At 39.1% G+C, this 23,780-nt stretch overlaps 1 protein-coding gene across 1 annotated transcript in view; it reads left to right on the top strand.

Moving 5' to 3' along the window:
- LOC126252422 (BAI1-associated protein 3) overlaps positions 1 to 23,780 on the top strand; it is a 503,482-nt gene that overhangs the window by 353,068 nt on the left and 126,634 nt on the right. The window contains exons 15-18 of the mRNA XM_049953312.1: positions 14,149 to 14,257; positions 14,352 to 14,459; positions 14,744 to 14,818; positions 21,531 to 21,632. Coding sequence (XP_049809269.1) covers positions 14,149 to 14,257; positions 14,352 to 14,459; positions 14,744 to 14,818; positions 21,531 to 21,632 — 394 coding nt within the window. The remainder of the gene's footprint in view (positions 1 to 14,148; positions 14,258 to 14,351; positions 14,460 to 14,743; positions 14,819 to 21,530; positions 21,633 to 23,780) is intronic.

Here is a 23,780-nt window from a genome sequence, read left to right on the forward strand (position 1 = left end):
TACTGTTTGTAATGGGCTACTGTAGCTGGATTGTGACTACTTCTAACATTTTGATATAATTCCCGCTTTGTTCTACATGATATCCTTATCCCACTAGTCAGCCAACCGTGCTGTCCATTACTGCTAGTACCCCATTTAGAATGTTCTAATGGAAAGCAACTCTCAAAGAGCATGAGAAATATGTTATGGAAAGCACTGTATTTATCATCTATATTATCGGCACTATGAACATCTTGCCACTCTTGTTCCTTGACAAATTTTAAAAAACTCTCTATTGCTGTTGGATTGACTTTCCTACATAGTTTGTAATTAAATGCGACATTGGTTTGAGTACAAAAACCTTTTAATGTTAAAATTTGTGCATGGTCTGTAAGGCCATTCACCGTTTTACTAACAGAATGCCCATCTAGTAATGAAGAATGAATAAAAATATTGTCTATGACTGTGCTACTGTTCCCCTGCACCCTAGTTGGAAAAAACACAGTTTGCATCAGATCATATGAATTTAGGAGATCTACCAGCATCCTTTTTCTTGCACAATCATGTACAAAATTAATATTGAAGTCACCACATATAACTACTTTCTGGTACTTCCTACAAAGTGAATGAACAACCCTCTCTAGCTTAAGCAAAAATGCTCTGAAGTCGGAGTTAGGGGACCTATAAACAACAGCAATTAGAAGTTTAGTTTCACTAAATTCAACTAATGCTGCACAACTTTCAAATATCTGTTCAGTGCAGTGTCGTGATACGTCTATGGACTCAAATGAAATACTGTTTTTTACGTACAGAGCCACTCCCCCACCCCGCAAGGAACTCCTTGAGAAACAGCCAGCTAATCTGTAGCCTGGTAAAGGAAGCCTCTGAATTATCAAATTATTTAAGTTCTGCTCTGATATAGCAATAATTTCAGAGTTAACATCTATTAGCAGTTCACTAACTTTATCTCTAATACCTCTTATATTTTGATGAAATATGCTAATTCCTTCTCTACTTGAAAACATTACATTCTCTGGAGGTGAGCCCTTAGTTAGAGGCACTTCCTTTAAGCAGGTATACCTATCAGCTGACTTCAGTCTAAAAAAGGTGCAGCTATAACACCAACTACTACAGGTATTTTTCCATGAGTGATACCACTACCACCACCACCAACAACAACAACACCACCACCACCCACTACACTGTCACCTATAAGCTTAGCCAGCCTCCCCTTCACATACCTATTGAGGTGCAGGCCATGCCTAGTGAAACCCCATCTACTGATAGACCCAACTGGCACCACTGAGATGTGATCCATGCCCTCCACCATCAGTGCCCTCCCCAGCCCCACATTAACACGCCTAACAGCCGCATTAAGGTGAGGCCGATCATGACGCTGAAACAGTTGCACGAAATGCACATTAGTGCAACCAGTTTGAGTAGCTATCTTAACCAAGTCACCACTGACATCATATTCCCCGTCCCTATCGAGACTGTTCCCTGCTCCACCCACTACACCCACTATCACTACCTGATCCTCTTTCGTAAAATTCTTACATAACTCCCCTATGCTTTCAGTCACCTGAGTCAACCCTGCACTAGGCTTCACAATGCTGGTGACCTGGTACTCACTCCCCAACACTTCCTGCAACTGCTGGCCCACACCTCTACCGTGGGAACTACCTAGCAGCAGAACCTTATTTCTGCTAGACTTTGCAACTAACCTAGGCCTCCTAATTGCTGAGGACTGCTGCAAGTTACCTACATCTACGGCTACACGAGGCTCCTCTCCACTCAACTCTGACAGTTGGTCATATCTATTGCATGTATGCAAAGTAAAACTGTCTGAATACCTCCTCTTCCTAGCTACCTTCTTGCCAACTGCCAGTCTGTCTAGTTATTGCAACTATCAATTACAACAATAACAGTAATAATTATTTTTGATCACATGAGAGTTAAACATTTTTTTAAAGCATCCTGCAGTTGTATTGTTTAAAGGTGACAATTACAACTAGTTTGTAAATAACCGTGGCTATGTGTGCAGTCATTGGAACTGAGCAAGTATGTGTATTTCACTACATACATATTTCATTAAAAATTAGTTCACAACTTAGTTATTTAGTTAAAGTTTAATTGCCTCCATCTGTATTGCTTTTAATTCATTTGGAATGTTTTAATATTTGAAAGATCACAATGTACCAATGATGATAGAACAATGGTTCACATTTAAATGTCAATTTAAAAACTGTTATATCCAAACTGATCATCCAAAATGTAAATAAGCAAGAGTAAAAATGCACATAATTCAAAAGTTGGAAATTTTCAGACATTTACACACCTAGTGTGATGTGTGTGCTTAAATTTGTGAAGAAATCAGATCCAGTGTTGGCTGGATCTTTGAAATAGCAACTTGCATATCCCCTTCCAGCTGCTGTCAAGACCAATGTTTCATCTTGATTAATACCACTGAAGAAAGTGTTGACTGACATGTAAATTGATGTGAAGGATAATAACAGGTCCACTGCTGTTCTTGCTGAATTGGGATATTCATTTCTAGTCTGCACCCAAAAACTTTTGAGAGAGTTTGATTTAAAGGCATTTCAAAGTGTTCTATCACTTGAGAATTTTCTTAGCTCCTTCTATTCTACTATTGACAAGTAGTTTGTTATGATCTTGTCAAATGGACTGGGGCTCCAGTCACACTCAGATGGATGTATGGAAATTTATCCAGGAATTGTTGATGAATGTTTTTGAGATGTACTATGCCGATTCTATTAATCTTTTGTACATCCATCTATTTTCCTTCACGAAATCATTCAAAAAAGAAAACACCTGGCAGTTATTGTTCTGCATATGGGTTTTCGAAAGTCCGAGTTTTCTCTTAAACACAAGTACTTTCTGACTTAGAAACATAATATCACTATTTCACCCATGAAGACAAACATTAAGAGTATTCAGTTTCTCAACAATGTTGGCCAAGTGGCATAATACTAGAAGCCATTTTCGTCTGGACGCTATGAGTGTAGGACTACCGTTCAATTGGAAGTTCATCTTTCAGCTCCACAATGCCACCAAGGACTTTACAACAACACAGGCAATATAACTCCAGGTGCAATAGAAGCAGATTATGAGTAGAATCCATTTCCTCACAAAGAATGGGAAATAGACTACTGTTTAAAGCTTGTACTTTCACAAAATTTACAGCACTGACTGCACTGTTCAGCACTTTATTGACTTCCTGTTGCACAACTTTCGAAGCCAGTGCCTCTCTATATATCATGCAGTGTGTGAATTTTACAGATGGAGAAACACCATACACTCTTGCCATGAACACCTTCTTAGTTCCAATAAATGCTAATGTCCCATTCGTACATCTACAAACTTAGCTTGTCCATGACAGACTGTAACCAGCAAAAAAAGGAATTTACAAGAAAGAAACTATCTTCACCTGTAGTCCTCCCTTCCAGATATTTACAAAGTAGACAGTCCTCATGCATTTCATTTTCTTAGCAGTAGCATACAAAAACATGAAGCTGGAAAATATTTCTGATATTAGTAATGCTGAAACAAAAAATGAGTGATTTTTTTCATTTTCAAGTCGGTCGTGTAGTGAGCCAGCTTCTACTGCTATACCCATTCACTAAGTTCAGGGTATAGGCTCAGGCAATGGTAATTGATCAAACACATGATTACATAATAATACATTTATTGACAATGGTTGGTACACTAAAAACCTTGGAGAGGTACTGTCTGAAGTGTTAACATGGTGCAGTGGCTTGGACCACGGTAAATAGTTCGACCAGTGATCGCGGTCAGTGATCAGTGATGCACTTTCTTCAGTAGTTGAGCATGCAGTCTAGTCTTGTGGATGCAGAGAGACAAATGATGTCTTTCCAGCCGAATGCACAAAGTACTTCTTGTTTCATGGGATGCCGTTTGATTTGCGGACACAATAGGATGGGGCAAATGATCAGCACCTGTTCAAATTTGCAAACGCGTCAGTGGAGAGCATGGATTCTACTCAACACACATTGTCTGTGACTGACAGAATCTGCAGTCAGTGCAAACATCCATGAAGCATGGAGGTCTAGCTCACATTGGCTTTCACTTTTGTCTCTTTTGCATCCATGGCTGCAACATTGCCAAAGGTTGGCCTAACAGTAAAATCTGTGCTGTGGGCAAACACTGCCACTCCACTGTCTCCAGTGTCTCAATGGCAGGTGACTGGTGGGGTGCATGCTGGCTGCATTGTGCAGTGTGATGTCATTATGATGTGCATGGGCATTTGAAATGGACGCAGCATTCAGCTCACTTGACTTAGTCCACTGGCTAATGGGGTGAGGATGATTGTGAGCCCGTGTGAGGCATGGTCAAGGCAGCTGCCTGGGTTGGGTGGTGGTAGGTTGAGGCACACTTGGCTGTGCGGCGACAGCTGACACTATCCATGCATCATTGGCAAATACAGGAGCAGACTCTGCCTGTCCAGTTGCATGGAAAATGTCATCCATTGACAGGTCATCTGCTGGGTCAAAGAAGTGAACGGCATCCAGAGCAGTCAAGATGTAAGGTGGCTTGACTTGACTGACCGTGACTTTAGTCGACTTGCTGCTACAGTCAATCTGCAGAGCCTTCTCAAGATAGATGATCACACAGTGCGTTCCCGAGTAGGGTGGCCCAAGTTGTGGCTGTACCATGTCTACGTGCAACATAAAATACCCGCTGCACTGTAAATTGGTGTGATCAAATACTCTGCGGGGGTGCTGTGATACGTCACTGCATACTGTCTGAGGCTGTCCATGTGACTGCACGGACGTTCTGCCTGTGGTGGGGCCAAGGCATCATGTGACAGTCGAACCACTTCCATGAATTCACCAGAAATGGCAATAGACTGACTGTAGATGATGTCCACAGGCGAAACACCCATACTTTGGTGTTACTTGCAGAGTGAGGAATACAAGCACAAGTGCCTGCATCCAAGTGATGTCGTAACATGTCAGGGATACTTTCAGCCTCCAATGGAGCTGCTCAACCATGTTGTTAGCTGCTTTGTGGTAGGTAGTCATTCGATGTAGCCACACACCACACTTTTGGGTGACCTGCATAAACAGCATGCTGTCAAACTGGCAACCAAGATCTGTTGTTGGGTGACTGGGACAGCTGAAATATACCACCCACATGTCGAGGAAGGCAGTGGTGACAGCTATTGGCATTGCCTCTAGCCAGCGTGTGAAACAGTTCACCATTGTCAGTAGGTACTGATTGCCTTGGAACAGAGGAAGAGAGCCCACAATGTTCACGTGGACATATGCAAAGTGGTATATCACATTAGGGAAGGCAACAATGGGTGCATACGTATGTCTCCGCTCTGGCACACTAACACATAGTGCAGGTGTGTGTGCCCATTGCCAATAATCTTTCTTGAGTCCTGACCAGACAAAATGTTCAGCCACGAGCATCACAGTGGACTTACAGTGGGGTTTGATAGCCCCTAGACACAGTCAAATGCACTGCACCAGAATTTCTCTGGGAGAAATGGGTGATGTGTGCCTATCAAAACATTCTGCCAAATCTTGTGGAAGGAACTGGGATTGGGCACTAATTTTCATGAGCTGGCTCCAAACAAGCTGGGTCTGTGTGTGTGGGCCATGTCTGTAGCTCCCTCTCCAAGAGCCAATTACATGTCGACATCTCTTCTCTAGCCTTTTGGAATTCCTCCATAGTTGTCATGGTGGAATAGCTAAGTTCTCATATGCTGGGGAAAACAATGTGACATACATGAATAAAACATGAACATGAAAAGAATAAATATTCAGCTTCAAACCACATGTTTGCACCTTACAGGCAAGCACAGAAACTTTTGTCTGGGAGTCCATTCAAGATTTCACATTGCTTCTGATGATCAAGTCCATCAGCATGTATTTTGCCTACAGATCACACTGGTCACCAGTGAAGTGGGAAATGGGTGATTTTTACCACTTTCAAACCCATCATGCGGTGACCCATATTTTACTGCTGCACCCACGCACTAAGTGGGCAGAAGTGAACCCAGAATTGACAGTAATTGATCAAATATGTGATTAGCTAATAATACATTTATTGACAATGATTGGTACACCAGAAAACTTGTGAAGGTACTGTCTGAAATGTTCACATGCCGTGGTTGTCTGACGATAGTCAATAGCTCGACCATTGATCCCAGAGAATGCACACTTCTCATGCCTGGGAGAGACAAAGGGTGTGTGCCTGTCAAATGCACAAATTGCCTCACATTGCACAGGGTGCCATTTAATCTATGGACATCACAGGATGAAGTGAACAATCAGCACCTGATCAAATCACAAACATATCGCTGTGGAGCTCACATTCTACTTGACCCATGTAGTCCACAGCTGACAGGATCTGCAGTCAATGTAAATGTCCATGAGCCATGAAGGTCTAGCTCACACTGGTTTTCACTTTTCATGGGCACTGCATTGTTGCTCAAGGTTGGTGTAATGGTAAAATTTGCACTCATGCACTAATACTAGCATGCCACTGTCCACATCATTCTGTGGTATGACTGCCACACTGTCACCAAGTTGCAACATGAAGTTTGGGATGTCACAAGGATATGGTAGTAATTAATTTTACTCTGAGACTGGTATTGAGTTCAGATTCTTACCAAATCTTTCTCCATGCATGATTTCATACAATTTGATGGCACTGGGAAGAATTAATTTCTCACTGATAATGTTTGTCCCCTTTGGATCTTGAAATTAAGTAGAATACCTTTAGGGATGCTCTTAGGGCTTTCTTTGGAACTGATATCTGTTTTTTGAGGAATCTGACATTTGTTTTTAGTTGTTGCCCATGTCACTTAGAAAATTCAATGGATTTTCTTACATAGACTGGATGTTTTGTTTGAAGGTGTCTCTTTAGTTTTATAAGCTTCATACTATCAATGTCTATTGCTGTCATTCCTCTTTATTCAAAATAAAGCTGGTGAAGCCCAATGTCAGCCAATCAACTTGATATTTATGCACTTGAGTTTTTCATTTAGAAATAACATTGCCAATGGTTGGTGTCCAGCTAGGTCACATGCACGCTAGGCAGTGTCTTGGTTGGAGTCCTGGGCTTTGCTGGATCAAAAATCTGATCAGAGATCTGGGAAGTGGTGATGACTGCTTCTGAAAAATATTACCTATGCATGAGCTGCAGGGAACAGCCAGGATTGGGCCCAAAGGGTGAGCGAGGGCTGTCATTTATTGGTCATGCAATGCCTTAAATAATCCAGTGGAAGGATTTTGGTGAGGTGTTATGTGACCTGTAGGTGCATATGATGTGGTGTATGGACAAAAGTAGTGCCGTATTCACAGCACTGCGATCGGCTGCACACACTGCTGGTGGGTGATGCTGGCCCCTCTTGTGTATCCACCTTGGAGTCTGGCATGTACACAGAGTGAAGTGTTGCTTATGTTGTCTGTCTTCTACACAGAGTGACATATGTTGCTGTTCTCATCTGCCACTGTTTGTAAGCACACAGTGGGATTGTCATGTGTGTCTGGCTTGGGCAGAGGACGCATAGATGTTGGATAACCTGCCAGCCCCACATGTGTTCCACAGTGGTAGTGACCAGGTGAGTGGCTGGATACAACAGTCTCTTGACTGATATCACTCTTCATATGTATATCACTGTTGTTAGTATTACACTGTGAAGGACACCTTGCTCTTTCATATTCAAACTGAAAATTTTCCAACCCAACTTCAAAAGCCTTGAATCAATACAGTCGGTAATGAGGTAAATGCATGATTAGAAAATGCTTTCCAGAAATGTACAGTTTATGATGGGAAAAAATGAAAAAAAAACAGATAAAATCAAACAATGGAAAACTTAGGATGGAATGTGACAATATTATGAAAAGGATAGTTGCTACTCACCATATAGTGTAGATGCTGAGTTGCAGATAGGCACAACAAAAAGACTCTCCGCAGTAAGCTTTTGGCCAACTAGGCCTTTGTCAGAAATATACAACAGACACACACACACACACACACACACACACACACACACAACTCATGACCACAGTCTCTAGCAGCCGAAACCAGACTACGAACAGCAGTATATGACAGAAGAGGCAAGTGGGTGGGGGTAAAGAAGAGGCTGGGGTGGGGAGATAGAGGGATATCAGGGTAAGGGTGGGGGACAGTAAAGTGCTGCTGTGGGAGCATGCAGGGTCGAGATGGAGAGAAAGTAGGGCAGCTGGGTGCAATCCGGAGGTTAAACGGAGGGCAGGGGAGAGGGCAGAGGGTAACAGAAAAGGAGAGAAGTAAAAAGACTGGGTATTATGGGTGGAATAAAGGGCTGTGCAGTGCTGGAATGGGAAGAGGGAAGGGGCTAGAAGGGTCAGGACAATGACTAACAAAGGTTGAGGCCAGGATGGTTATTGGAATGTAGGATGTGTTGCAGGAAGAGTTCCCACCTGTGCAATTCAGAAAATCCATTGTTGGTGGGAAGGATCCAGATGGCACAGGCTGTAAAGCAGTCATTGAAATGAAGAATGTCATGTTGGGTGGCATGCTCAGCAACAGGATGGTCAAGTTGTCCTTTGGCCACATTTTGTCGGTGGCCATTCATGCAGACAGGTAGCTTGTTGGTTGTCATGTCCATATAGAATGCAGCACAGTGGTTGCAGATTAGCTTGTAGATCAAATGAGTGGTTTCACAGGTAGCATCAGCATTGATCAGTGGTCCCTCTCAAAATACACTGAGTGTCTCAGTGAGGCCTTTACAGAATGTAATTACCGCCCCCCCCCCAACCTTGTACAAAAACAGATCTCTCATGCCTCACCTTTCCAGTCCCATAACGCCTTCCAACATTCGACCGCCCGGCCGCAGAGAAGCATTTCCCTCATGACTCAGTACCACCCAGGACTGGAGCAACTGAATTACATTCTCTGCCAGCGTTTTGACTACCTCTCATTATGCACTGTAATCCCCACCCAATATCCTCTCCTCCCCATCCTCCCCCCCCCCCTCCCCAGAGTTATTTTGCCACCCAATGACTCTATACAATATTGTTGTCCAGCCCTAAACAGCACCTGCTCCCAAACCCTTGTCTCGTGGCTCATATCCCTGTAAGAGACCTAGATGCAAGACCTGTTCCATACATCCTCCCACCACCACCTACCCCAGTCCGGTCACAAACATCACCTATCCCATCGAAGGCAGGACTACCTGTGAAGCCAGTCATATGATACACCAGCTAAGCTGCAACCACTGTACTGCATTCTATGTGGGCATGACAACCAACAAGCCATCTGTCTGCATGAATGGTCACTGACAAACTGTGACCAAAAGACAACTGTACCACCCTGTTGCTGAGCACGCCACCCAACACAATGGTTTTCTGTCAATGACTGCTTCACAATCTGTGCCATCTGTATCCTTCCCACCAACACCAGCTTTTCTGAATTGTGCAGGTGGTAACTCACCCTGCAATATATTCTATGTTCCTGTAACCCTCCTGGCCTCAACCTTCGTTAGCCATTGTCCTGACCCATCTAAGCCCTGCCCTCTTCCATTCCAGCACTACACAGCCCTCTGTTCCACCAGCACAACCAGTCTTTTTACTTCTCTTTTTCCGATACACCCCCTCTCCCCTGCTCTCCATCTAAGCTCCCAGCTACCCTACCCTCTCTCCATCCTTCCCTGCACCCTCCCTCAGTCTTAGAATGGAACAGTATATCCCTTAAAGAGAAGTCCCGTTTACTTTGCTTATGTTATGTTATGTTAACCGGGGACCTAGAAACGATGGAGAGGCTCTGTCCCCACCACAGCCCCAGTCCACGACGACAAACACAGTCCACTTCACCCCTCTGCCGCCTCAGACCGAACCCGGGGTTATTGTGAGGTTCGGCCCCCGGTGGACTCCTAAGGGAACGTCTCACACCAGACGAGTGTAACCCCAATGTGTGCGTGGTAGAGTAATGGTGGTGTGTGTTTACGTGGAGAACTTGTTTGCACAGCAATCGCTGACATAGTGTAGTGGAGGCGGAATAAGGGGAACCAGCCCACTTTTGCCGAGGCAGATGGAAAACTGCCTAAAAACCATCCAGACTGGCTGGCTCACCAGACTTCGACACAGATCTGTCAGGCAGTATCTCCTAGGATGGAAAAGGGTTTCTTTATATTGACTGCCTTTGTAAAATGTGAAACAATAACATCAGTGCTATTCAGTGCTCTGAATCAATTTGTATTGAACAAATACACCAGAGTAAGTCTGAAATCAAAAAGGAAAGAAAAACTGTCTTTTATCCTTACACACAAAGTTGTTTACGTTGTGAGAAAATGAGGGTTGTGTAGTGTGAACTGTTGGAACATAAACACTGTTCACAAGATTTTAGATCATCTGACTTCTGCTTATTACCACAGCTAAAGGAATTTATGGCTGAAATATTTTTATGTTGAATGAAGAGATAATGGAAGTGGTAGATTAGGATCTGGAAGAGCCAGCCGGAGTGGCCGAGTGGTCCTAGGCACTTCAGTCTGGAACCGCGCGACCGCTACGGTCACAGGTTCAAATCCTGCCTCGGGCGTGGATGTGTGTGACGGCCTTAGGGTAGTTAGGTTTAAGTAATTCTAAGTTCTAGGGGACTGATGACCTCAGATGTTAAGTCCCATAGTGCTCAGAGCTATTTGAACCATTTAGGATCTGGAAGACCTAACAGAATTGTATTTTGAGGATGAAATTTATTCACTGGAAAAAGTTGTACAAAGTGCACGAGCTAAAAGTGAACTACCTCAAAACATAAATTCATTTTGAGAAAAAAATTCACTGCAGGGTTGAGAAATGCTCTCCCCCTCCAGTATATAACATAATCCAAAGAAACTTAATACACATAATACTCAAAGAAGCAAAAATTTGTGCAAAATATTGTTACAGAATGTGGAGTGCAGAGTAACATCTACAAAATTTCTGGGAATTCATGTTGATGAACACTTAAATTTTAATGACCATCTATAAAATTGCACAGAAACTCCATACAGCCTGTTTTGCCCTAAGAATTATATCAAACATTTGTTGTCAAAAGGTGTCAGGATCGCATACTTCAGCTATTTCCACTCTCTTGCAACATATGGAATAACATTTTGGGGTATCACCAGTTGCAAACTAAATTAAATATTCTCTTTACAGAAGGGGGCTATATGAATAATAATACACAGTCCTCCACAGACACACTAAGAACACCTATTCAGAAAACTTAAAATGTGAGGGGACTTCAAAAAGTAAGTTAAATATTATTATGGCATGCCAGATAACTTTTATTGAATGCTGCACTACACTTCAGAGTGACACAGATATATGACACTACTTTCCAACATCATCACCAGGCCTCTGTAAACAATGATCAGAATACTCTGTCAAATGTTCAGTTTCCCAATGATAGAAATCCACTTCTTGGTCACGGAGACATTAGAGCACAGTTGTGTGTGTTTCCTCTATATCAGAAAATCTGCAGTTACTGTGGATCAGTTCCTCAACTGCCTAGACATTGATGTCTGCAGTCAATACTGATGGCCTTCCTTCCCGGTCAGCATAACCCATGTCTCTGTGGCCTTAGTTAAATTGTTGACACTGTTTCTCTGTGGCTGGACATGATACTGCATTTGGTTCACATATTGCCAGAATTGCATTGTGAATCTGTGTACAGTTTAGAGGTTTTGCCCACAAGACTTGCAATGTCCTGTGTAATTCATCTTTGCAATATATTTCCAGTCATCGTGTCATTTCATCCCAACATCTGCATCTGTTAATCTTTCCACAGCAAAATTTTGTCTGTAGTAAGCCCAGAATTGTACTTTCTTCTGACAATATGGCACTCTTGTTGTGCAATTGTCTTAGCATGGAGTAAGGTTTGTAACTTACTTTTTGAATTCCATTCATACTAACAATACTCTTTCTATGTATATACAGATATCAGGGCTAACCTTTAAGATTTTCAGACCTATTTTGAGTTTCATAACTTCTTCATGTGAAATAGCACAAAAGCTAATACAAAGTGAATGAAAAGAACTAACACACAAAGGCAAATGAACTACATTTGTAGATTGGAGTTTACATCAGAATGTTAGAAAATGAAAATAAATTTTAAGCAGAATTTAAAAAATGTACTGAAACAATATTTTTACTCTGTAAGCAACTATGTTGGCCAATAACATTTTGCTGGTATGTTCATTTTGAGCCAAAACTGAAAATACCCTCTTTTACCCGTTGATATATTCATTATGTATAACATATCCAACTTTCACTGAATCAGTGAGTGTAAAACGATTTGTTGTTTAGGGAGAACAAGACTGTAGGCCTATGGAAAAGAGCCTATGAATTTATAATAACAGAAGCATGTATGCATATAAATTTGTATTACTATCTAAGGTTCACTTTGTATTTTCTTGTGTGTGTGTGTGTGTGTGTGTGTGTGTGTGTTTGTGTGTGTGTGTGTGTGTGTGTGTGTGTTATTTTATTTATATATTTGTATCTGCCATTTTCCGTGTGATGAATTCAGATAAAATTTACATTTACATTTGCACAACAACCATACAATATTTATTGATTATTTATTGATGGACAGAGACATATACAGTATTTAAAAAATAAAAATAAATGTTTTCTAACATCTTGTTGTTAATTTAAGTCTGATAAATTACAGTTCATTGGAGTTGCAAAAGGCAAGACCACTTCCAGATGTAGTGATATTCATTTATATCAGCTGTCTGAATGACATAAGGAGTACACAATTATCTGTAAAACCTGTCAAGCCAGAAAAAACATAAGGTGATTGAGAAGTGGAAGAGATGAACAATTTAACTAAATCAATGACAAGATGGCTTAGAGACTATATTAGACTATATACAGGATGAAACAGAAGAACTTTCTCATCTTTGATACTGTGAAAAACATCTCTTCTATTGCAAGCTCTTTGCTTTCCATATTTTGGGAGGAGCTGGTGAGGATTAATAAAAGAAAAATGTGCAACAATATTAGGAAAATGAGAGTTTGCTACTCACTGTAAAGATGACCCATTGAGTTGCAGATAGGCACAACAAAAAGACTGTTACACATTATACCTTTTGGTTAGTGCTTCTTCAGTCAAGAAAACACACATACATTCACACAAGCAAGTACACTTCATGCACACTGACTCTACTGTCAGCAGCTCTGACCAAAAAATATAAAGAAAATGTCCAGTAAACAAGACCTCTAAAATGCAGACCTTAAGAGCTGTGAGCAGTTCAAAGATGAACAAGTGCTCACAGCTTCTAAGGTGTGCACTTTAGAGCCCATGTTTACTAGACATTTTTTCTCATTTTGGTCTGTACTACCATCTCTCAAAATATGGAAAGCAAAGCACTTTCAGTAGAAGAGATATGTCTCACAAAAGCAAAGATTAACAAGTACTCACTGACCTTAAGGTATACATTTTAAAGCCATGTTTCTTTTTTTGGGCCATACCACCACCTCTGAAAATATGGAAAGCAAAGAGCTTCAGTAGAAGACATGTGCTTCACAGTAGCAAAGATGAACTAGTACTTACCACCCTTAAGATACACATTTTATAGCCTATGTTTACTAGATATTCTTTCTTATTTTGTTCCGTACTACTGCCTCGGAAAGTCTGTCGTTTTGGAGTTCTGGTTCACCATGTATATTGTTCATTACATTGATTCATACTTGGAAGATCTGTGGAACTGCTGATTATGTTTGTGCCAGGCAGTCAATGAAGTGTTGAATTATGCTCATTGTGTTCTACAACATGCCTTTTAGCATCACAACTGGCAGTTAGACATTTTCGAGTGACGACATAGGCACATTTCTGCTACTTTGTGAGAATTACTTTTGAAGACTTGGTGAGTTTTGGGTCACCTGAAGATATTCATTTATAACAATAATAAACATTCTCTAATGTAATTGGATAGATAAAAAATCTACCTACCAAGCAGCAGCAGGAGTACACACATATATTAAAAAGTTTTTATGTATACATGTGTCCTCGTACAGCTGCTTGGTGAGTAGATTTTTTATCTATCCAATTACATTATACTGTCAAAAATTGATTACTTTTGTTGTAATAAACATATTCTAGCTACATTTTAATGTTTTTAATTAAATTTTGTGTTGTATTTGTTTGCAGTTTTCGAGACCATCTATCTCCTGTTGATCAAAAATCTCTGTCTATAAATTGTTACTATGAGTGGTTTGAACCAGCACTTGACAGATGGTTGGATGTATCAAAGTTCAAGGTAAATTTGACTGAAATTCAAAATGACTGATACCTCAATGTTTGCATATAAATTGTGTAGCCAACTAAGCTTCACATGCATTTTTGTTGTATAGGCAATGCATCGTATCCACAAGGCAGCTGAACTAAATAAAGTTTGCACTGGTGACTTCATTGTTAAACATAGTACCTCAGCTGTGGATGCAACTGCGTGTTTCTACCAGGTTAGTGAGTGTCACATTAAAATAAAAATCTGGATGAAATAAGTAATATTCTATAGGTTCAGCTTGTATAAGAAAGGAATAGATTCACTTGTGACACATTATTATAATAGTCTTAATGAATAGTTTTTCTTGTTCCTTCATTGTCGAAGGATCAATATCAGTTACATTTCTCGTATATGTAGAAATGGTTCTTTGTAAGTCTTCATTCAAAGAGTTAAAAATTTATAAATATGAATATTTCACAAAATTGTGGCTTGTGTGTCTTCTGTTATTAATTTTTACAGATAAAAGAGTTCTGGAGGCAGTTAGCTTGGCCTGACTTAGTGGGATCATACAACTACATAATGAAGATCATTGATGTAAGTATTTCTGAATTCAGTAACCAGTATACAAAAGTCAAAATTAACATTAACTGTAAGTGAACCAGGCTGTACTGATGGAATGATAAGATAGATCCCCACAGAGGGTAAAAAAAAAAAAATAATAAAAAATAAAAAATAAAAAATAAAAAAAAAATTATGTAGCATGGGTTGCTGAAGTGTGCAACACCAGGGCCCCACACCCACACTCATTCTTGCCCTTCTCAGTTTGTCAGTGCACTTGCACAAGGTTACTGGCACTGAGGTTTGTCTTGTTTGTAGTGCTTATAGTAGGTACTTGGTTGTACTGAGGTGATAGGAAGAGAGGTGAAGGGTGCAGGGAAAGAGATGTCACATAAGCTGACTAAAAAAAAGAAACAAGTGTGAAAGAAGGTTGAAGAATTAAGTATGAGAAGTACTTGAATTCTCTTTTCCCTTGTGTTCCAGTCTTTTGTCTACGAGAAGAAACCTTTCCCTCAATCCGCAACTGTAAATACATCCTTTTGCCACAGTGTCATTTTGTCCAAGTAGCAACATAAAAATAATCTGGAATTCTGACACAGTTTTATAACCTGTCATAATCCTTGCATTTGTAGTTTCTTCAACTACTTTCACATGTAATTCTTCAAGCTTCCCTGGAAATATGTTGACATGTTGAATAATCCAGTGTGCGATTTGTGGTTTTACCAGTGGGGGGGATGTCTTAGGGGGTTAGTATAATTGCATATGTTACTAGCTTGGACCGTGGCATTACCCACGGTTAAACAGTTATTTATAAATAGATGTTAATGCCGAAACTCACTATGCACGTGTATGCACTATCAGAAAAGCCATCCCTTGTTATATCTTTAAAAGTTCATTATAGGTAAAGCTTATTTACAAAATCATCTACATACAGGTATATGATGGGAATTCAAAAAGTAAAGGCACATTTGTGAAAAGCTGTACTTATTCTGATGATAGAAAACTGAAACATGCGTTATTTTTCTACGTAACCTCCCTGGACTTAATGTAGTTTTCCCGACGTTTTACGAGTTTTGTTTTTTTTTATTTCATCAGAAAATACGTTTTTCGGTTGCATCTGTAACCAATTTTGCACCGCAGCAATGACGTCTTCATCACTTTCAAATCTTCCGTTAAGGGTCCAAACATGTGAAAATCACTTGGAGCCAGGTCTGTACTGTATGGTGGGTGTTCCAGCACCTCGAATCTCAACTTCTTTTTGCGTCGGCTGTCCGTTTGGAAGAATGTGGGCGAGCGTTATCTTGCTGCAGGATGACACCTCTTCACAGTTTTCCACGACGTTTGGGTCTGATTGCAGGTTTTAGTTTCATACGCAACACATCACATCCACCATACAATACAGACCTGGCTCTAAAGCGTCGTTTACCCTGGGGCGACGTCTTGCGACATTGTGGCATGCTACGGAAATGTGAAGTGCGTTGCCTTGTAGCATGCTACAAAAGGCAACATCTTGTGGCATATGTTGCATGCCGCAGGTTAATTTATACCAAAGGAACAGAATTTGTGCCACACGTGTGTCGGTCTTGCAGTATAAATGACAATAAAGTATTGCAGCGGCGGCCTACTTGGTACTTGCACATACAGCTAACAACGGAAATGAAAACCAAAGGAAAAGAAAAGGATGCTGGAAGAGAAGAGTATTTAAAGAAGGTCCACGAAATAGTATCCTAGGAACTAGAAGCACACCATGGTGCATTATTTAGTAATATGTGCTTTCGTCCCAGGCACGTTAGTCCGCGCCATACCGTTGCCAAAAGGTGGCCTAACGGTAAATGTTCGCACAGGCACCGGTCCGGTCACAACCCTGTGTCAGGGCCCGGGGTGGGAATTTCAGCCCCCAGATCACCCAACCGGTACGACTGCTGAGGTATGACTGCCACACTACTTCCCTCGCAAGCTCGCAAGTAAACGGATGATGCAACTTAGACGAAAGCAACAATAACAACATGAGAATGGTGTTTTAGTTCTAAATGTTTTGAAATGCTTAACTACTACATAACACTTTTTCAAAATTAATAAGCAAACATAATAATAGTATTAATACTAAGACTGTATTAAAAACTTTCAGTGTTCGGCTCCACAAATTTAAATTATATGAGTTTTACTCCAGTTCATGGGAAATAAATATCCCAGGTTGGGATGCATAAACTAAAACCAAAGGAGGGGATGGTCCGATGCAGAGGGGGGGAAATCCCCCCCATCCCCCCCTGCAAATCGCACACTGGAATAATCGGATCTTCTGCTGGATATTTCCATTGTTCTCGCATGATGTTTCAACAACCTGACTCAGTGTCTTCTTCAGGTGCTCCCTGAGACTATCAAAATATCATGCGAGAATGACACAAACAACCACATGATATTTTGACAGTGTGACTCACTATCTTCTTCAGGTGTTCCCTAAGACTGTCTCAGGAGCAGCACCTGAAGAAGGCAGTGAGTCATGATGTTGGAATGTCGTGCAAGAATGACATGGACAGCCAGCAGAAGACCTATTTTCTCTGCTTGGCATTTCATTTCGTTGCTATGATTATCAAAACATAACTCAGTTACTACTTCTGATTTAATCTGACAAGAATTAACTACCTCCATCTGCTTTTTATAATATTTTTCAGCTTCCTTTCTTCTGTGTATCGTATCAGTACTAAAAGTTCCTAATTTCAATTTAAAATTTTCTTTCACATTTCGTAATTTACTTCCCAAGCAAACTTTTGCTGATTCTTCGTTATCATTCAGCACTACTCAGACCTGACTGTAAGTTATCGAAGTCCAATTTTACATTAAAACTACTAATCTCAGAACAATTTGTGTCTATTTTTTTTTGCTTAAGATTCTTATGTCACTTTTAAGGTCCCTACAATTTTTTTTCAGGTTGAATTCAATTTCGAATTTACTCTACTGATGTCACTTTTAATGTCTTTAGTCATTTCAGATCTTCATCAACATATTGATACAATGCTCAAATATTACTTAACATTACCTTCGTAATATAATATAAGAAAATATAATAATTCAAATTCTGAAGAAAGCAGGTGCAGACAAGTCTGAAAATTACCAGACTATCAGTTTAATAATTCACGGGTGCAGAATACTAACATGAATCCTTCACAGAAGAATGGAAAAACTGTTAGAGGCTGACCTTGAGGAAGATCAGTTTGGATTCCAGAGAAATGTAGGAACAAGTGAAGCAACACTGATCCTACAACTTCTCATAGATGATAGGTTAAGGCAAGGCAACTTACATTTATAGCATTTTAAACTTTGAGGAAGTTTATGATGATGTTGACTGGAATACTCTCTTTCAAATTCTAAAGGTGACAGGGGTAAAATACAGGGAGCAAAAGACTGTTTACAATTTGTACAGAAACCAGATGACAGGTATAAGAGTTGAGGGGAATGAAAGGGAAGCAGTGGTTGAGAAGGGAGTGAGACCAGGTTGTAGCCTATCCCTGATGTTATTCAATCTGTGTATTGAGCAAGCAGTAAAGGAAACAATCAAAAATTTGGAATAGGATTAAAGTCCTTGGAGAAGAAATAAAAACTTTAAGGTTTGCTAATGACATTGTAATTCTGTCAGAGACAGCAAAGGACTTGGAAGAACAGTTGAACGGAATGGAGAGTGCCGTGAAAGGAGGATATAAGATGTTCATCAAAAGAAGCAAAATGAGGGTAATGGAATGTAGTCATATTAAATCAGGTGATGCTGAGAAAACTAGATTAGGGTATGAGACACTTAAAGTAGTAGATGAGTTTTGCTATTTTGGAAGCAAAATAACTGAGGATGGTTGAAGTGGGGAGTATATAAATTAAATGTAGACCAGCAATGGCAAGAAAAGCATTTTGAAGAAGAAAAATTTGTTAACATTGAGTATAGATTTAAGTGTCAGGAAGACTTTCTGAAAGTTTTTGTGTGGTGTATAGCCATGTATGGAAGTGAAACGTGGATGGTAAACAGTTTAGACAAGAAGAGAATAGAAGCTTTTGAAATGTGGTGCTACAGAAGAATGCTGAAGATTAGATGGATAAATCACATAACTAATGAGGAGGTGTTGAATAGAATTGGAGAGAAGAGAAATTTGTGATACAACCTGACTAAAAAAAGGGATCAGTTGGTAGGACAGATTCTGCAGCATCAAGGGATCACCAATTTAGTATTGGAGGGAAGCGGGGAGGGGGTAAAAATTGTAGAGGGAGACCAAGAGATGAATACAGTAAGCAGAAGGATGTAGGTTGCAATAGTTACTCAGAGAAGAAGAGGCTTGCACAGGATAGAGCAGCATGGAGAGCTGCAACAAACCAGTCTTTGGACTGAGGACAAAAACAACAACAACCACCACCACCACCACTTTCTTAACCTTTAACATTCAAGAGTTCAGTAAGCAATGCCCTAGCCATTTCATCAGTTACCTAATTAGTATTTATTTCAACACCTAAAACTGAATCAAGGTCCAGTGTTATGCCACTCTCATTACAAAAGGCACTCTTAACTACCAAATCTTTTCCATCATTGCCTTATAATCCTTGCTCCCTAAAATCACAATATCCAATTTCTTTGTAACTCAGCTTGCCAATAGCTATAGAACACTTAACAAAATAAAGATGCTTTTATCTTAACTCTAGCTGTGTTGCTTGCTGCCGTAGATGTACTTTTCCCTCCTAACAGGCCAGTTTCTTCATGACAGGACACAAAATTACAATAAGCAAAAGAGCAAATATGTTTAACTAGGTGCAGTATAACCAGAGAAAAGATAAAATAGTGGATACTACTGTGTGAAAATAATTTCTATTTATATGGGAATTGAAACTTCATGGCAGATTAAAACTGTGTGCCAGACTGAGACTCGAACTCGGGACCTTTGCCTTTCGCGGGCAAGTGCTCTACCAACTGAGCTACCCAAGCACGACTCACAGCCTGTCCTCACAGGTTTACTTCTGCCAATACCTTGTCTCCTAACTTTAACTTTTTGGATATTAATATAAAATGTATAAAAAGACAATAACTGGATTCACAGGAGATAAATACATTATTTTAGTTTACACTTGATTGGATGTCCTTAACCTCCAAGCAGTTGTTTCTATGTATAAAGGGCATTAAATACAAATAAAACTGTTTCGCACCATTCTGTTGTTGTTTCACAATGGCAACCCAATACCTATTCCTTTGTTATTGCTTCAACTGACGGTAATAAACTGTTTTCTGATACGTTCAAATGAGCACCAATAATATAAAATAAACAGCAATATAGGTAAAAAAAATTACAACCTATGCAAGAAATTACCTGACATTATGATCTGGCAGCACAGTCTCACAGTTAGGCACTTGTATATGAGATATAATGAGTAATCAAATAAGTGGTTGGCTGGGATGTGATGCAGCTGTGGTTTTAAATGCTTCAAGTGAGTCGTTGCTGTGTAATAACACTTGTTTGTGGCAACAGAGTGATATAATGAAAGTTTATTTCATCATTATTTAATTAAAGAGTGCTTTAGTGCATATTGTGTTGGTTTATTTTATCATTGTTTAATTAAACTAAGGTTAAACTATGATTCTGCTCTTCTGTGTTTACCTTGTACCATAAAGACAGCTATACTTTACATGTGTACAAAGTATGCCATGTGGCTGCTCATGTCACAAAAATTGGCAGCATACTCACTCAAGGGTTAAAGGAGTACAGATTATATTCCTATATTATGATGTGAAAGTAGTGGCAAGCACTTGAATCTACAAATGCCCACCAGGTTTCTGGAAACTCAAATTTTGAAACTGAAATATTTCATAAACTAATAAGTTATTCTAGGAAAGTTATGCATTTTTGGAATCATAAAAATTAGGACCACACTTTAATACCACGTATATTCTGAAAGGATTACATTCTAAGGTCCAAATGTTCAAGAAACTAACATTTTGGATATTGATAACTTGAATATAGACAATGTTTGAATTGCACAGTTTTCAGAAAAGATGATTTGTTCTTTAGAAATATGGGAATAAGGGCCTTCAAGTAAGAGATATCAGTACTAAAACAAACAGTTCTGAAGTGCTGCTGTTTCGATGAATTGTAAATTTTGTATATTATTCTAGGTACAAAGTTTCTACATTAACTATCTACACTACTGTATCAGCAGACTGTAAACTATACAAAGTTTTCATAAAAACAGCTTGGAAAAGAATTTGTAGATTGTATATATTATTTGAGGGGAAAAAAATTATTTAACTTTAACTCCAACTTATGTTTCCTTTTTGGTACACTACTTGTTCTCCTGGTCCAGCATTTGGATTATGTATACATTTATTTTTCTGCAGTGTAGTTGTAGCTCCTACTCTGGTTGTCTCTATTTCAGCAGTTGTGCATTTGTGTTGAATTTCATATAAATGTAAATAATTCCTTGCTTATATTTCACAAATGCTTAACTATTCCATAGGTACCTAATAAATTGTAATATCCACTCAAAAAATTACTCATGGAATGCATACTGATGGAAGAAGGAAAAAGAAAATGAAAGAGAGACATGCTATATTTTTCCTCATGTTGTGATAATGTGTTTGAGCTCCAACAAGATTGAGATGTTGCCTGCTTATGTTCATATAGCCATTGCTGAACTGTTAGAAAAAATGTGTTGATTTTTATTTTATTAATTTTTGTGTGATCTCCATTTTAAGACTAAAAACTAAATATTTTCACTATTTCAGTGTATCTGTGGTGCAGCCGTGTATTATGCTGATCTCACCCATCAAAAACTTCAAGATACAGGATATTATGAGGACAATGCTCCCTTCAAGATAAGTGATGAGGTAACTACCACCTGAAACAATCTTGTTGTGGTAATGTTTTCATCGCTATAGGATTACCCTGTTAAAAATACAGAAAAATATGGTTAAAATTTATGAGGCATGTATTGGTCACCTAAACAGTTAGATTAACACATAGTTATTAGCTGGTTAGATTTAAAGTGAATGATTTGCCATGACAGCCACATAGAGAATGCAGTTGGAATACAGTTGAGTATGGAACATCTACACAACATAGCCTACGTATTGGAAATGTAAGCACTGAATATGATTTTTTGCCTCAGTATACAATATTATAGTTTGCAAATGGTTAAGCTTTTGCAAAGTTTGTTGTTACATTGTATGAAGCTGCCCAGGAAAAATGAACTGAAGTTTATTTTTATATGTTACCTTGCGAGGGTCTAGGATCATCGTGTCTTTTGTTTTGAGATCAAATGAACAATGCAATGCCCCTGTATTTTATTCAGAAATTTGATTTCTGATATTGATTTGAATTTGAAAACACACTCCTTCTCCTCAGCAAATCCAAATTCCAATAAATTTTTAATATTCCAAATTTTTTTTCAATTGGTAATAAATTTCACCAACATTAACATGAATGTCACCTTCATTAGACATAGCAGCAGTTATAAGAAGTACTCAAGTTGAGCTTGTTGGGTTGCTGTAGAAATACATACAAACTCTGCAAACCACTGTGAAGTGCATTGTAGAGGGTAGTTGGCATGCCACCACATGTTAGAATTTCTTCCTGTTCCACTCGCATTTGTAATGCAGAAGAAATGGCTGCTTAAATGCCCCTGCTCTTGCTGTAATTAGCCTAACCTTGTCTTAGCAGTCCCTGCAGGAGTGATACTTGGAGGGATGAAGAATATCTCTAGATTGTTCACTTAATACTGTTTCTTGAAAGTCTGGAAAAGTACCTTCAAAGCATAATTGGCATCTGTTTTCAAATCTCTGCTGATTTAGGTTTTTCAACATTTCTGTGATGCTCTCATGTGAGCTAGATAAACCTGTAATCATTCGTGCAGCCCTTCTTCATATTCATTTAATATACTGTCTTAGTCCTGTTTTGTATGAACCCTGCACACTTGAGCAGTATTTTAAGATGGGTAGTGTGTGTGTGTGTGTGTGTGTGTGTGTGTGTGTGTGTGTGTGTGTGTGTGTGTGTGTGTGTGCCAGTTTCAGTTGTTACACATTGAAATTTTAGTCATTGGATGCCATTTTATGTTTCTCAACATTTAAAACAAAGTTCCAATCATTGCACCTCATTGAAATCTTAATATCTGATAATATTTGTGCATTTTTTTCAGATATTACTTCATTTAAGATAACTGCATCATCTGCAAGAAGTCTGAAGTTACTATTAATACTGTCTACTAAGTCATCAACATACAACATCAACAATAAGATTCTGAACATATTTTCATGGGGTTTGCCTTTAAGTTACCTGTATTTCTGTTGATGATTCTCCATTCAATGCAATATCATCCTCCCTACCAAGAAATCTTCAATCAGTCACAAATTTTGTTTGATAACTCATATAATCATATGTTTGTTGCTAATCATAGATGTGGCACCAAGTCAAAATCTTTGGAAGTCAGAAAATTCTGATTCCATTTGATTACCTTGACCCATGGGATTTCAGAATGATGGATGTGTGTAAACACAAGTTGGATTTTATACAATCAGTATTTTCAGAAACTGATGATGTGGAAAATGTGATTCTGTTCAAGATACCTCATTATGTTTGAGCTCATATTTTACAACAAAAAGTAAAAATAGGTCTCAGTCTCATTGTATACATATTTTTTATTATTATATGGTTGGCAAAAGCTTGATTTATTAATTAGAACTTCTAATCAAGTGTACTCAACATTTATCTGAGCTAATTTTAAAATATTATTAGAACAAGGCTACATTTGATAGAAATTATATGAAAACTTCGCTTTTTATTTTTACATTTGAATTATTATTTTTTCATTAGATAGAACAGAACAAAGGTATAATTTTTTTTATTGATGGTCACATGTGGTTTGTCAGCTTTATTCTGGTCTGAGACACCTACTTAAGAATATGTGGTAAGAAATAATGGCTGTATGGTGAAACAAGATTGTTTCTCCATTATACTAGCAGACACTGACTTTTTGTATG

Source organism: Schistocerca nitens, chromosome 4 (assembly GCF_023898315.1).
Source record: "Schistocerca nitens isolate TAMUIC-IGC-003100 chromosome 4, iqSchNite1.1, whole genome shotgun sequence".
NCBI classification, from domain to species: domain Eukaryota; kingdom Metazoa; phylum Arthropoda; class Insecta; order Orthoptera; family Acrididae; genus Schistocerca; species Schistocerca nitens.